Here is a 16318-nt window from a genome sequence, read left to right on the forward strand (position 1 = left end):
CCAAGGTGCTGCCCCGTGGTACTGAACCTCAAACTATGTAGCTGGGTAGTAAACTTCTTAACCACACATATATATATATAAACCACACACACACACACATATATAAACATACACACACATACATACATGTCAATCTATCTATTTATGCACTCATACACGTATATATACATACATATGTGGTATGTGTGTGCGTGTGTATGTGAAAGACGAACCCGGTTTTAACTGTACTTTATTACGTCATATCTATTCAGTGCGGTCCTACTGAGGTTGTGGCATTTATTTGTAAACATATTATTGACCGAATTTTTTTGTGATTGAATGATTTTTATTTTTGTTGTTAAACTTCTGTTGCATATGATTTAAAATTATTAACAAAGTTACAGAACACCTTCTTCTAAATATATCTATTAATCTAATATGGTTTCTTTTTCGCTCTTCTAATCAACACACTCTCCGATTCGTCCTCTGTTTATCTCTCAATCTGTTTTTTTTTTCTCCTTACTATTTATCCATCTCAATTACTTTAACGATATTTATATTTTGCCCCATAAAATTCTATTTTTCACTCCCATTTACTTTTATTTATTCCTGCCTTCTATTTTCTCCTCTCGTCGCCTCGCATTTCTAACATCGTCCTATTCACATACCTTCTCTTTCTTTTTCTTTCTTCACCCCTTTTATACTCTATCTAATCCTCTCTTCACTCTTCTTACACATCTCTTTCTCTCTAATTTTTCTTTTTCCCTCTTTACGCATTCTGTCTTTTTCTTTTACCCTCTATAACTTTCTCTCGCGTTTTATTCCCTCTTTCTTTCCTCTTTCCTCTACCTCTCTTGTTTCGCCTACACACTTTCATCCCCACTTGGCTTGCTTTCGTAAGTGCGTCTCTCTCTCTTTTAATCTTTCCCCTCTCTCTTTATCTCTTCATCTCCCTCTCCCTGTCCAGTATTTATAAATAGCTGTGAGACAATGGCTGATGATGTCAAGTTATGTGTAAGTGTAAGCAGTAAACCACCGCCACCATTAAACACAGTCGAGGCCTCCCTTGCCAGGCGACACCATTCGCCTGCTCCTTCACACTGCTATCATTTGTCGAGAATCCAGCAAGGTAACAGCGAGTTCAAACAACCTTTTACTGCCGCCGACCTATCAACTCGGCAGTTCACATCTCCATTGAACATTTCTATTACCGATTCTGACAACTGTGGATCGATCTCTCCAACTGGCACCAACAATATTGGTGACACCCAGGTTTTGGATCCGGATAAAATAATGAAGCGTGTTCTCAATTCTATCTTCAGAGAACTGAAGTCTTGTTCTTTAAGTAATTTGGAATATTTCCGGAATGGCAAACAGAGCTATCATGCACGACTTCAAGTGGCTTTTTCATTACTCTGCGAACACATCAATAAAGGGATCGAACCACAGGTAGAACAATTGATTTTTTCCTTGTCTTTCTTTAAAAAATTTTTATCTATATTTCTTTCCTTGTCACAATCACGAAGATTTGGCAATATAAACAACATCATTAGTGCTTTTAAAGAAATGACTGTAGTCTTTGAAAAAAGTCTCTTTAAAGTGGCCAGTGTACTTTTATATGTATTTAAAATCAAAGAATTAGATATGGTGCCATGGTAATTCTAGTCAGGTGCCAACTTGTTTTCAGTTAGGTACACAACAAAATATGTGATGGGGGTAGGGGTAAATATCGAGTTTTATATTTCTAATCCGATAACATGAATTATATATATAACAGGAACGGCAGAGCAGCATACACATATACATTAAAATATACACACACACGTATATATAGTTACTTCTACACCGAGAAGCATAGAAACCTGCACACACCTATAATGATCACCGATTTTGTAGCGTACGGCAACAGGATCTTTTCAAGTTCCATTCCATCTACTAATATCAAAGTTATTTGCATTGGATCTGCTCTGATTAAGTTAACTTGTAATCAGAAGCATTCCAGTCGTAATCCTACCATTTTTTTTCAAGTACCGTGAATCACTTTTTAGTTTATTTTTGGATAAATAACATTTATTTAGATAGTAGGCATGATTTGCTGGAAATCTAGTTATTATTTGTAGTATGGCTAGCAATCACATTGAAACTCCCTCAAGTGTGTGTGTCCCATCTCAGGTTACTATCGTGCAAGTGATGTCATCCACGCAGAAACATCTTCACCGCTTGTTTATCTTCCGACTTTTTTTTTCTAATATTTTGACATCTGAGATATAGGTTAAACAGACGGGAGTCAAGATTAAAGATACCGTCAATACTTTAGAGCTAATTTAGGGTAATTGTAGACGATCTAGTTAGATATCCCACTGTTCTGAGTTCAAATCAGTCATAAAGTAGTAGTCATTTTAATGCTGTGTCATTCACTTGTGATCTTGTGTCCGAGGATGAATAAATTATTCAATGGTTTCTTTCTTTTATAAGTAATAATTTTGTGATCAGCAGCGAAACGTTGACGTTCTATTTGCATTAAGTCGCCGATCGGGTCTCAATTTCCAACTGTAACTATTTCGCTTATGGTTGTGTCTAAAATAATTCAAGGTATGCATTCCACAACTCCCATTTTCGGTATACCTAAACATGTGTGGACCCGACTTTGTTGCCTCAAAACTTCCAGAAAAAATGGACATTTTTTAATGAAATTTTCTACAAATACACATCAGATGTTGTAGGTTCCGATTATATCGGAATTTGTGGTAAAAAAACCAAACAATTTTCCGAGGGTAGGGTGAGGAGTTTTCGGAAAATTCACGTGAGTCGGTTTGTTCCTCATAACTTCCAGAAAAATGGGTAATTTTTTATGAAATTTTCTACAACTGCTTTTTAGAGTGTGTAGATGGCGATTATATCAGAATTTAATATTAAAGAAATGGTGGGTTCGTACAGATACAGACTGACACATCACGCATCTACAAAATGAAACTTGCAATTTAGAAAGAAATTGTGTCAGTATGTATATGTACGAACCCACCAGATTTATTATTTTCATATCATATTTCGATATAATCGTAACCTACACACTCTGAAAGGTAGTTGTAGAAATTTTCATAAAAAAAATAAAATACCAGTTTTTCTGAAAGATATGAGGAAACAAAGCCGGCTCGTGTGAATTTTCCGGAGCTCTTCACGCCACCCTCGGGAAAAGTCTTCACAAATTCCGATATAATTGGCATTTACATGATCTGAAGCCTATTTGTAGAAAACTTAATTTAAAAAATATCCATTTTTCTGGAAGTTATGAGGAAACAAAGTCGGGTGGGGTGGGGGCATACTTGTGTCGGTACTCCCCATTTTCTATCGCTTATATTTATCCGAAGAAGTTTATTTTTGTTTTATATCACTTCGGAATCGTAAAACCTCGGACAAAATAAAATGTCTTGCAGTATTTAGTTATTATTGTCCTTTATGTGATGAGTTCAGATTCCACTGAGATCGACTCTGTCTTTCATCCTTCCAAGGGGTGATAAAATAAAGTAATAGTCAAGTACTGAGATAGATTTATATTCCTGTAATGCATCCAAGGTGTATATGGAATTAAACATAGACATTCTATCACACGCGCGCGCACGTTCACACATCTACAGCAAAGAAAGAATTTTTCATTAAAGTGTTAGCAAAACTTCTTCAGCTAACTTTATTTTATAATTTGTAGAATTGCTATAGAATTCGATGATTAAAAGAAATACGTTCATCATAACAAATGTTTGGTTCGTCTCTCAAATATGCGATTATCATTCATGTTTTCGATTATACAAAGATATTTATGTCTGAACAGTAAAATATCAAGCTATTTATCTTGATAAAATGTCAATTATGTAAAAGGCTCATTCACTTGACAAATGTATCATTACAACCTTGGTTTGTGAAAAGAAAACCGAAAAACAAAAAACAAAAAAAAACTTAAATTTTAATTTCCCATTTCCGTTTAGTTCAGAACATACCATTCTGCCTGTGGTAGTGACTCAGACTTTTACGGTCCGTTTGTTGGTACAACTTTTCATCTTGTGTTTCATAACTTAGTGAAATAGTCGATGTAATATATAACAGAGCTTGACCCATAAAGCGCTGAGATTTCCACTTATGTAGCATGATCTGCTGAGCACATTTTAATGAAAATGAGACTACCATGCACACATAAAAAAGAACAAAAAATAGTTAAAATATCTTCTTAGTATATAATGGGGGCAAGTTTTACATCATCTGAAAAGTCTGCATTCTGGCGGGTATCGGAGCGTTCAAGTGACATTAGACCCCCAACATACGCCCATAAATTAAATGCATCTATCTGGGCCACGATCCTGACCTGTCGACCTGTGCCTGACGGTCACGATCGTGGCCCGTCGCGCTTTATGTGTTAATACCCAATTAATCACACCTAATTAGAGTTGTATAAGTACAAATTTAGAAAGCAACACGTGAAACTATGCACAAGAATTATTAAATTCACAAACTATTAAATCAACAAGTGTTTCCCTCTCGTTTATTTATATTTACCCTATTTTATTTTTGTTCAAAACAGTAATGTGTACGTCCTAATAATCCACTCATTCTTCTTAAATTGCCAAAGTGTTTTTTTTGTATCAGGTTTTATTGTAGAGCGAAGCAACAACTTAACATTTCCTAACAATTTACAACCACTGTTTAGTGTTTTGGTTTATTTGATATGACATACGTCTCATTTGACAGAAGATAATATTTACTCTTTTCATACCGACTCGCGCGATACTGCCCTTCCTTTTATGATACAAACTTCCTGTTTTAAAGTAATTCATATTAAAATTTCTCATTCAAATATCTTAATTTATGTTCGATACATCAGCTTATCTTCATTATTTTTGAAATTTATTGAAACAAAGGCAATGTATTTCAAGAGAAATATGGTAACAAAAGCGTTTATTTCAGTACCCCTACGTATGCATTCTCTTGCATATTTTCTCCAGTGTCCCCTGGCCAGATGTATAATTGAGGAAGTGTGTAAGGCTTTTTATTTTATTTTTTGATCTCATTTTCTGTTTTAATCTTTTAAAACCATTTTGCTTTTACTCTTTACTTTCGTAAAGTTCTTTTTTCAATAAATAAAATATTTATAACTTGGTATACGGGGGAGGAAAAATTATCCGAAAACACTTAAATAGTTCCAGTGTGTTTCAGTAGTTGTTCTTTTGTCCCGGGCGAATCTCGTTAAAAGGAGTTTCACATATAGCCATCCTACCTATACAAACACAATATATATATATATCTAGGACTGCATCACTCAATGTGTCTCCACTTTCTTTTAAAGATAGTAGAGATGTTTGGCTGTTATTTCATCCAGAGCGAGCAGTCAAAGGAATTACTTGTTGGAATGTATTTTTACATAAATAAATCGAAAATTATTCATATTACCTACTAGTACTAACAAAATAATTAATCAGTTATTTTTATCACCTTTATTTATATTTGAAACAATTATCAATATTTGTAAGTTGATTAAAGCGGTGAGTATTTGACAAGTACTGCCACCCTAGATTAGTCTGGACCTGGGAGGAAAACTCCAGTCTCACTGTTGGATGCATTTTAATGATTACTTTAGACAAATCCATTGAAATAGTAAGTTCATCAATTTACGAAGCCTTTTTAAAAATTTTTATTTTCATCTCAGATAAAATAATTATAAAGTCAAAACAATTGAACATTATCAGTCATCATCATTATTATCATCATCATTTAACGTCCGTTTTCCATGTTGGCATGGGTTGGACAGTTTGACATGGAGCTGGCCAGACTCAAATTGTCTGTTGTGACATGGTTTCTACAGCTGGATGCCCGTCCTAATACCAACCATTTTACAGAATGTGCTGGGTGCTTTTGTGTGCTGCTTGAAAACCAAACCAGATTTCTGCTTTATTTCTTCCTTTATATTCTCTATATAAATTCAGGTTATTTGAGTATGCTCTTGAGACTGGTTATATTTAGATCAATAATTTGATTCTCATTGCAGTATTAGGCTAAAAGACTGCAGTTTTACGTGATGCATAGTCAAAAATTCTGAACATGGCTTATAGTACAGTATAAAAGCCTGTAATTGAGAGAATACAAATCCATGATAATCTTGGAAGTAGTCTTGCTTAATATATGGAGAAGCAGGTGGGAAATGAATGGGATATACTCAGTGAAAGGTGTGGGTACAAAAGAGTGCAATTGATCAACAAAGCAGAAGTTTAAATTTACAAAATGTATAATGATATAATAATAATGAGCTTATTGTATACATGGCTCAGTGCATTACAGCTCACCAGAAAAGGTTAAAAGAGGGTCAGAAAGTGGATAACATAAATAAAGAATGACAGCAATGACAGTTAGAAGTACATGCTCAGTACACAGAATATAACACAAAAGACAAAAGTAAACAGTAAAGAAGCCATAAAGAGGAAAAGGTGCATAAGTACATCAAGAGTTGTGTTGGCAAATTTTGAGAAGCATGGACCTTTTGAAGGATGCAGTTTCTTCATAGCTAGTATCTAATGTGGGTGATTAGGGTGTTGGGCTCACAATCATAAGGGCACGGATTTGATTCCTAGACCAGGTGGAATGTTCTGCTCTTTGTGTTGTTCCAGTCTGCCCACTTGTATGCTTACTTGTAACTGAATACCAGCTGACAGTAAGCACAACCATTCAGTCATACTGTGCCTTTACATGTAATGAGAATAGGTGATAAATATTGGGTGAAATAATTATGGTAGGTTTCTATGAGAGAGACAAACCAAGAAGTAACTGAGAGGAATTAATTATGTCAGATCAGGAACTTTAATTCTGCTCACAGGATTAATTGGTTGAGGATCAATGACTACATATTACTAGGTTAGAGATTTATCAATCTCATATCTAACACTGGGAAATGAATATTGATGCCCTTAATCAGTCACCCTTCAGATTTCATTAAATAATTACTAGTAATAAGCAGTTTGATTTATTAATTGTATTGTACTGCCATTCTGTGCTGTAGAGATGGCTTTGTGCTCAATGAAAAGAAATCAATGCTACTTTTACAACTAATTTTTGTTGTCATGACTTATGGAGTATAGAATATTAAACACAGTACTCTTCACATGCATATATTCACACATAGGCACATGCACACAAGGAGAAACAGCTGTTAGGTATGTGTGACTAATGAATGATATCAGTTATTATATTACAATTAATTTCCCATAGAGTATTGATTTCATAGAAATAATCAATGAAATTTACATTAAAAAAACCCCCAAAAAATGATATAAATTTTCTTAAGAGAAATATGTGTACTTAAGATAAGAAAATAAAAACACTCGGCAAACTTCAGAAGAATGAGAGAAATACATTTTTATACAATTAAGAGTTCTTTTTCTTTTTTTACCATTTTTAAATTTTACTTTTATAGAATCATGATCTTTTTTGATAAATGAAATAAAGTAATTGTAATTTGATAAGTAGGAAAAAAAAACCCAAAACAAATAACCTAGAAACACTTAGAGATTCCAGTTTAATTTCAGCAGCTTCTTGTAATTGTTGCTGCTCATTAGCCCTGAGTAAATCCTGATAAAAGATGTTTCAGTCATGACAAGCCTGTCTATTATCTAGACAGAGTATATCTGGGACTGCACTGACCTGTGAATCTTTCACTCAGTTTTTTTTTTCTTTTTGATGATGGGTATGATTTAAGGGATGTTTGGCTGTTATTTCAAGCAGTCAATTAGAGTGATTCTTTGTGGGAATATATTTCATGTTGGTAAATTGGAGAGTATTCTGCCATCCATCCACCAGTATTAACTAAATAATTAATCAGTTGAATATTCATAGTCACAGCTATTTTAATGATTATAAAAAACTTATATGCAAATAGTTTTCTTGCATTTTTTTTTATATAAAACCTTTGGATTGAGTCTATCCCTGATTCTATGATAAAAACATTCTTTTTTAAAGTAATCTGAATTAAAACTTCTCATAAAAATTTCTCATTAAGTAACAGCTTAATAACAACAAAAGTTATTTTAAACAAATTCTGATATATAGGTGCAGGTGTGGCTCTGTGGTAAGAAATTTGCTTCCAAACCACATGGTTCTAGGTTCAATCCCACTGCATGAGAACTTTGGGGGAAATGTCTTCTTCTATAGCCTTGAGTCGACCAAAGCCTTGTGAGTGGATTTGGTAGATGGAAACTGAAATATACATATATGTGTTTGTGTTTGTCCCTCACTGCTGCTTGACTTTGGTGTGTTTATGTCCCCGTAACTTAGCGGTTTGGTAAAAGAACTTAAAATAAGTACCATGCTTTAAAAAAAAAAAGTACTGGGGTTGATTTATTTGACTAAAAATTCTTCAAGGCGGTACCCCAGCATGGCCATTGTCTAATGACTGAAACAAGTAAAAGAAGGAAAGATCCCTTTCCGAATTAATTGGAAGAAAGGCTGTGTATTTCAAGAGAAAGATGGTAAAAAAAAAGTGCTAAAGCAGCAAATTAGAAGTCAAGATAGTCTTGGATAGAAGGCCTCGTGGTGTTTGTTCCAACCTTCTGCTCTCTTGGTTCAAATCTTGTCAAGATCAGCTTTGCCTTTCATCTTTTTGGTATCTTTTATTTTTATCTTTTATCATTTACTTGTTTCAGTCATTAGACTATGGCCATGCTGGGGTGCCACTTTGAAGAATTTTTAGTCAAACGAATTGACTGTAGTACTTATTTTTCTTTAAAGCCTGGCATTAATGTCTTTTGCTGAAACACTATGTTATGGGGATGTAAACACCCCAACCCTGGTTGTCAAGTGGTGGTGGAGGATAGACACACATACAAACACACACACACACATACACACATATATGATGGGCTATTGGTCACTTTTGCTGAAACACTAAGTTATGAGGGTGTAAACACCCCAACACTGGTTGTCAAGTGGTGATGGGGGACAGACAGACAGACACACACACACACACACACACACATATATATATGATGGGCTGTTTCAGTTTCCATCTACCAAATCCATTCACAAGGCTTTGGTTGGCCCAAGGCTATAGTAGAAAACATTTGCCTAAAGTGTCATGCAGTGGGACTGAACCCAGAACTATGTGGTCTGGAAACAAACTTCTTACCACAATGCCACACCTTTTTAATAGTTTCTATTCAAAACAATATTCAAGACTATGGGGCTATGTTTGATGTGTAAACCCCGAAGAAAAAAGACTGTAGAACAGAATCTTGTGAGTCTTGTTACTTGATTTTGATTCCTGGTGGTTGTTATTTCATTTTATATTCCTATTTCTAGGAAGTATGTAGGTATGTGGCCTTGTAATTAAGGTTTTGCGTTCATGGTGTAAGGTTGTGGGATCAATTCCTGAACCAGGGGGTATGTTGCATTCTTGAGCATGGCATTTTGTTTCATGTTGCCCCAGTCTACTCAGCTATAAATGAATTACTAACTTTGTGCTGGTGCAGCCTTTTCTTACTCTCTTAAGTTATTAAACTTTTGACATTCTGCTAGGTCAAGTTTGAGAGAATGTTTATGCCTGCTTGTGATTATATATGTACCTAAAACTGCAAACAAATAATGAAAGCATGGTATAAGCTACCAAGCCATATTCGCTTGTGAGTGATCACTAAACAAGTTTTTATTTCTGGGAAAAGCATAGATATCATCTAATCTCATTCCTGTTTCTTCATACATCTGAGATTTTATGTCATTTGTCAGTAATTGAAATTAAATTCTAGACTAGAGGAAGCGGATTGTATATGAATAGAAGTGAAATATTTTTATTTGTCTGATGATATGGATAGTATTGAGAATGGCTTGAAAATGTCAATAGTTCTGATACCATTTCTGTTGAATCTGAAGTAATTCCTAAGATATATTGACTGGTTTTATAAATGGAATTCATGAAATGCTTATTACTCTTTTCTTTGTTGTTGTTATGGTTTCATATCCAATGTTTTAGCAAGACTATGTGTGAGATCTAATTCCGTAACAATTAACCCTTTAGCATTTAATCCGGCCATATTCAGCCTAAATATTCTACCTGTTTTTTATTAAAACTGAACAGATCCAACCTCTCATACCAATCCTATAATGTCATTCTAAAAACATACAGACACACCATCAAAATCTTGAAGCTACATGATAATGCATGATTAATTCAAAATGATGTGAATAAACAAGTATTACATTTGACAAAGAACTCTGAGTGTTAAAGGGCTTGTCAATCTTTTTGGCCCCATACCCCACTTTAATTTTCAAAAAAAAAAAAAACGTGTCTCACTATGAAAAGACAAAGTTAGTATATAGCACGTCTATATTCAAAACAAGTTATCAACTCCCTTATTTAATGTCCATGTTCCATGCTTGCATGGGTTAAACAACTTCACAAAATCCGACGGGTCCAAAAACTACATCATGCTCCAATGTCTGCTTTTGCTTGTTGCTACAGCTAATTGCCCTTCTTAATACTGTTCACTTTATAAGATGTACTGAGTGCAGCTTTCTAAGCAACAGCATGAATGAGGTCACCACAAAGCTTGCAAGACTAAGATTCATTTCAACTGTGTAGGACTATAGTAGTGAGAGAGATGGTCTTATAAATATATAGGGGGTTAAAGTATCAGAAGAGCGGCCAGAACAGAACAGATTTCTTGCCATAGAAGATCTACATTATAGAAGAGAAGATGGTAGTAAGCAGGGTAGAGCTGGAGAGATAAATTTAGTGGTGATGAGGTGCCAGGGTGGTTCCTTAAGGTATGGAGTGAGTAGAATTGAGTTGGGACAGAAGAACGGATTTTAGGTGGGTAGAAGTCTTAAAATTTTATTGCAAGTTTTATCCACTTGTAACTTATATCCTATCCTGAAATGACCCTCATTGCACCAAAATATTATTACCCACTCACTGGTGGGTTGGTGCTTTTGCTTCACTTTTACTAAGACTGATTAAATTTAATTAATATTCATTTTGTTTCCTATCTTTTATCTTGTTTCAGTCATTAGGCAGTGGCTTGAAAAATTTTTTGTCAAACTAATGGACCTCAGTACTTAATTTCTTTTTAAGCCTGGTACTTATTTCTGTCAATCTGTTTTGCCAAACTGCTATGTTGTAAACACACCAATACTGGTTGTCAAGCACTAGTGAGGGGCAAACAGAAACTAAGGCACACATACACAAGTGACGGGCTTCTTTTGGTTTCTGTCTGTCAAATCCACTTGCAAGGCTTTGGTGAGCCCAAAGCTATAGTAGGAGACACTTGCCCAAATTGCCACACAGTGGTGGTGGTGGGGGTTGAACCTGGGACCATGTGGCTGAGAAGCAAACTTCTTAGCACACAGCCATAGTTGTACCTATCAATATATTTTAGCAAAACTATGTTAGGATTAATTCCATAGGATTTAAATTATATTTAAAATGTTAAACCATCTTCTCTTCTATCCAATGTTTTAGCAAAAGTATGTGTGAGACCTAATTCCAAAAAGATTAAGTTAGATTTAAATGAAATTCATAACAAAAAATGTTAATCCATCAAATATTGATGGATTTTATATTGTAATTAACATTTAATTGAGGATAAAAATACCTTTGGATCTTTGTTTCATACTCTTTAAGCAGAGCAATATTTATCTTCCTGCCTCCAGGGGGTTTTAAGTATACTCTCTAGATATCTATGAATATGCAGTTGTTTAAAGATCGCTGCAGTTGGTTTTATTAAGTTCACTGAACCTCATAATGAAGGAAGCTTTTTTACTTTTGAAAACTAGAATTACTACTTATTAGTAAGCATTTATAAAGAGGATTATCATTCAGGAAGCCTATTTTCATTTATTTTTCAAAGGGGATTATCCATATGTGTGAGTAGTGTATATGTATATATATGTACATATTTACAAGGGATGAAAGATGTTGTGAAATTGTAAAGCTAAGCAGAATTATAAGTAATAGCTAGGAACTGGATTTTAATCACTCAAAGTATTTAATGTTTTGTGTAATTTCTATCAAAATGTTTACTAAATTATTTCATAGGGAGAGGTTTGGATATATGGATATGATAACCACTTTACAACCATGTGATTATGGGCTCAGTCCCATGGCAAGCATTGCTTCTCAAATCATTGTAGAAAATGCACATGCTTGTGTTTGTTTACAAAAACAACACTATGAAATTATAGTTTTTAAATCTAACAGGAAGAAGCGAGTGGATATGTTGGTGTAATGGTAGCACACATCATAAATATATAGAGGTGTGGGTTTGAGTCCCATGCATACAGAAAACCCATTTTGTGGCAGTTTGAAGAACACATACATTGTGTGTGTATGTGTACTGGTATATATATACATGTATGTCATGTGCGAGTGTATATACATATATATGTGTGACTGAATTTATATATGTAAATAAAATATCCCTTAAAAAAAAAGTTAAAACTTCAGGACTGTGGAACCAGGCACAGAGAAATAAACAACACATAAGGTCTCTCTATCACTGACTCACTCACAAATACACACACACACACACACATGCATGCACACACACACACACACACACATGCATGCACGCACACACATAGAGTATATTGTTGTGTCTGGTCTGTTGGAAGTTGTGGAGGTGGTAGGTTTTGGTAGTTGTGGAGGTTTTGGTGGTAGGTTTTGTAGTCTGTGGTAGTTGTGGAGGTGGTGGTGGTTCAGTATTGTAGCAAGTGTTTTCTGATATGTTTGCATTTGCAAAAAATTTCTGATCTTATGTTTAAGTACATATGAGAAGTTGGTGTATTTTAGAATATGAGGCTCTTCACTGCTATGTTGATGTCACATTGTATAATTCCGTTTTTGTATGGTTTGGCCCTTCTGAGTGTTTTCCACTTTGTGTTGAATTTTTTGCCACTGACATTAATCTGCATGTGTGTATGTATATTGGTGCTATGTGGGGCTTTGTATGTATATAGGGAGAGGGAGACTAACTGACATTGACCACCTCCCTTCCAATTGAAGCAACACACACACACACATACACACACACACATACATACACACACACACACACACACACACACACACACACACACACACACACACACACACACACACACACACACAAACTCCAAAGGCTATAAATACTGAAAGAAGACCACAGAGAATTTAGATTGTGGCACAAGTGAAGCAGATAAGGGCACATCATTGATTGGGTCGTAGATAGTGAAGAAAGGACTCTAATGAACCAAGTAATTCATTAATTAATTAGTTGGTTAGTTGGCTGATAATAATTATTTCTAATATAGGTACATGGCCTAAAATTTTGAAGAGAGAGGGAAGTTAGTTGATTAAATTGACTGGTATTTTATCAACCTCAGAGGAATGAAAGGCAAAGTTGATCATCGCAGGATTTGAACTCAGAATTTAAAGAGCTGGAGCAAATACTGCAAGTTATATTTTCTGATGTTCTAATGATCCTACTAATCAGTTTAATTATTTCTAAATAAGATGTTAGACCAGCAATTTTGAGGTATGGAGGGTTGAACTCAGATTGTAGAAGACTGGTATAAATACCATAAAGTGTTTTGCTTGCAACTAAAATGATTCTGCCAGTTTACTGTCTTTAAGTATGTATGTGAATATCTTTCACAAGCATGACTTTGTGGTTAAGAAGTTTGCTTCCCAACCATATGGTTTCAGGTGCAGTCTCACTGCATGGCTCTTTGAACAAGTGTCTTCTACAATAACTCCAGGCTAACCAAAGCCTTATGAGGAAAATTGGTAGACAATAAGAAGCCTGTTGTGTGTGTGTGTGTGTGTGTGCGCGCGCGCACACGCAGTTGTGCCTTCTTGTCTTGGCATCACATAATAGTTGTAAATGAGTATTAGCGTCCTACAAACAGTGTCATTCATTTCAAATATTGTGCAAAAACATGTTTTTCTATGAGGAAATATTACTTTTCTTGGAAAGAGGCAGGGATTGGCAACCAGAAGGGCCTTTGAAAATCTGCTTCAATAAACTCCATTTGATCAATGCAAGCATGGGAAAGTGGACAAATGATGATAGGGAGGATATTGATATAATGTATATAAGTGAAGTATGTGAAAAGCTGAAAAAAAAATCGTTGATTTTCTAATAAATTCCTTTACAGTGTCAGTTCCATACCAAATTAAAAACACCCTCATTTCCCTTATCATAAATGTAATGAACCATAAATTGGTCCATTGGAACCTAGTAACCTGTGGCACTATTGTTTACTGATCCTGATATAAAATATATAATTATAATACAGACACTCCAACCTGTGATCTTACCTACTTTTTGATCTTCTGAAGTGAAAGTCCATTAAATAGAGCTCACATGTCCTGATATTAATTTGACAAATATTTTTCTGTCTGTGTTTGATATCTCTAACCTAGTTCTGTGAACCCTTTATGTATATCTAGCCTAGTTCAGTCTAACCCCTTTCTTGCACTCACTGATAATGTCAATGTCTATCACCACTGTCATCATCATTGTCATCATCATTACATATATCTTATGTCTTTTATCAGCTGATATTCTCTTCTATAATACAATGTCATTGTCAATTTATCTGTACTTTTATTACCTATTCAGTTATATAAGTAGATAATCAATGTATTCAATAATTAATCATAGTATTATATAATTGGTTACCCTGTTGGTTAATTAACTTATTACTTGTTTAACTGTACTCGTTGATTTGGAAACATTGTTTTCTAATACCACAGCTCCTTTTCTAATAACCATTGTGAATGAGTATCTTCTCTAGAGTTGGCTGTGTGGTTAAGAACTTTGTTTTGGAACAATGTGGTTGGTGGTTCACTCCCACTTTGTGGACACTGGTGGCTGGTGTCTTTGTGGCCATGCTGGAGCACTGCCTTTAGTTGAACAAATAAACCCCAGGGCTTATTCTTTGTTAGTCTAGTACTTATTCTATTGGTCTCTTTTGTCAATCCGTTAAGCTACGGGGATGTAAACACACCAACATCGGTTGTCAAGCAATGGTGGGGGGACAAACAGTCACACAAACATATATATACATACATATATATGATGGGCTTCTTTCAGTTTCCGTCTACCAAATCCACTCACAAGGCTTTGGTCAGCCCAAGACTATAGTAGAAGACACTTGTCCAAGGTGCCATGCAGTGGGACTGAACCCAGAACCATGTGTTTGGGAAGCAAGCTTCTTACCACACAACCACACCTGTGCCTATCAATCATACTTTTTAATTTTATTTTAGAAATTTACATAATGGTGGTAGAGGTATCAATAAGTTGTCAATGATACCATGAAAAGGTCAGTAATATAAGTATGCCAACCCCTGTTCTAAATGATTCCAGCACTTCACCATCTTCGATTGGTACTTTTTTTTATCAGCCACACAAAGATGAATGACTAAGATGACGTCTGGAGTGCTGAGTGTCAGAGCAAATACCACAATAGCATTGTATCTAATATTCTGATGACTCCACCAGTTCACCACCTTGTGTTGTTACCGAGTGTATTTGTTTGTCTGCACGTTTTTGCAATTGACCCTATTTAGGCAGTGATAATGTTTGTTTATGTCTGGCAGCTTGGTAGTTTGATGAGCAAAGACCAACCGAATATTGTACCCTACACGTGAACAAGTAAAGACTAACATCATGAAAAGCATCCAACTGTGTAGAACACTTACTCACAAAGTCACATCTAACCCATGCCAGCTTTGAAAAAGCTAACATAAAACTAGGCTGCTGTTGCTAACTTATCTATTTGACTATCTGTCTGTTTAACTATCTTATATTTGTTTATCTGTATCTCATTTTCCACCCCTCCCTATCTTGAATCTGTTAACACTAAATCACTTATTGATATAAGTGAGATGAAAGTGAGTTAGGTGTCACCACTAAGTAGATTACTTTCAAGTCAAACGCATTAAAACTAATAATCTGCTTTTGTTGCGGAATTCAGTTGAGCTTCTAATGAATGTTATCATTTACTTCCGCTATTTTTTTTACTTTAAAATAACAACAATTACAGCAGCAACAACAATAAGAACTAAAAACGTATAGTTATTAATGTTTTGGTTTTGAAATATAATTGGCTTAGTGGTACTTGTCGTTATGGTTGTTGTCTCGTTGACTTCGGGTAAGGAAGTTGCCATTATTATCCAACATTTGAGTAGCTATACACAATTGAAGAGGTGGTGGCAGTGGCGGCATGTACATATATTCATATATGCATACACACACACATATTTATATACACACACACACACACACACACACACACACACACACACACACACACACACACACACACA

General features: G+C 35.0%; 1 protein-coding gene across 2 annotated transcripts in view; it reads left to right on the forward strand.

Moving 5' to 3' along the window:
• Positions 1–637: 637 nt before the first annotated feature.
• The window catches only part of LOC106878881 (hormone-sensitive lipase), a 75443-nt gene continuing 59762 nt past the window's right edge, over positions 638–16318 (forward strand). Inside the window, exon 1 of one of the 2 annotated variants that reach the window (XM_014928225.2) lies at positions 638–1428. In XM_014928225.2, coding sequence (XP_014783711.1) covers positions 970–1428 — 459 coding nt within the window. In that variant the 5' untranslated portion in view covers positions 638–969. The remainder of the gene's footprint in view (positions 1429–16318) is intronic. The other variant, XM_014928226.2, reaches the window with a different exon arrangement.

The sequence above is a fragment of the Octopus bimaculoides genome, chromosome 5 (assembly GCF_001194135.2).
Source record: "Octopus bimaculoides isolate UCB-OBI-ISO-001 chromosome 5, ASM119413v2, whole genome shotgun sequence".
Classification (NCBI taxonomy): Eukaryota; Metazoa; Mollusca; class Cephalopoda; order Octopoda; family Octopodidae; genus Octopus; species Octopus bimaculoides.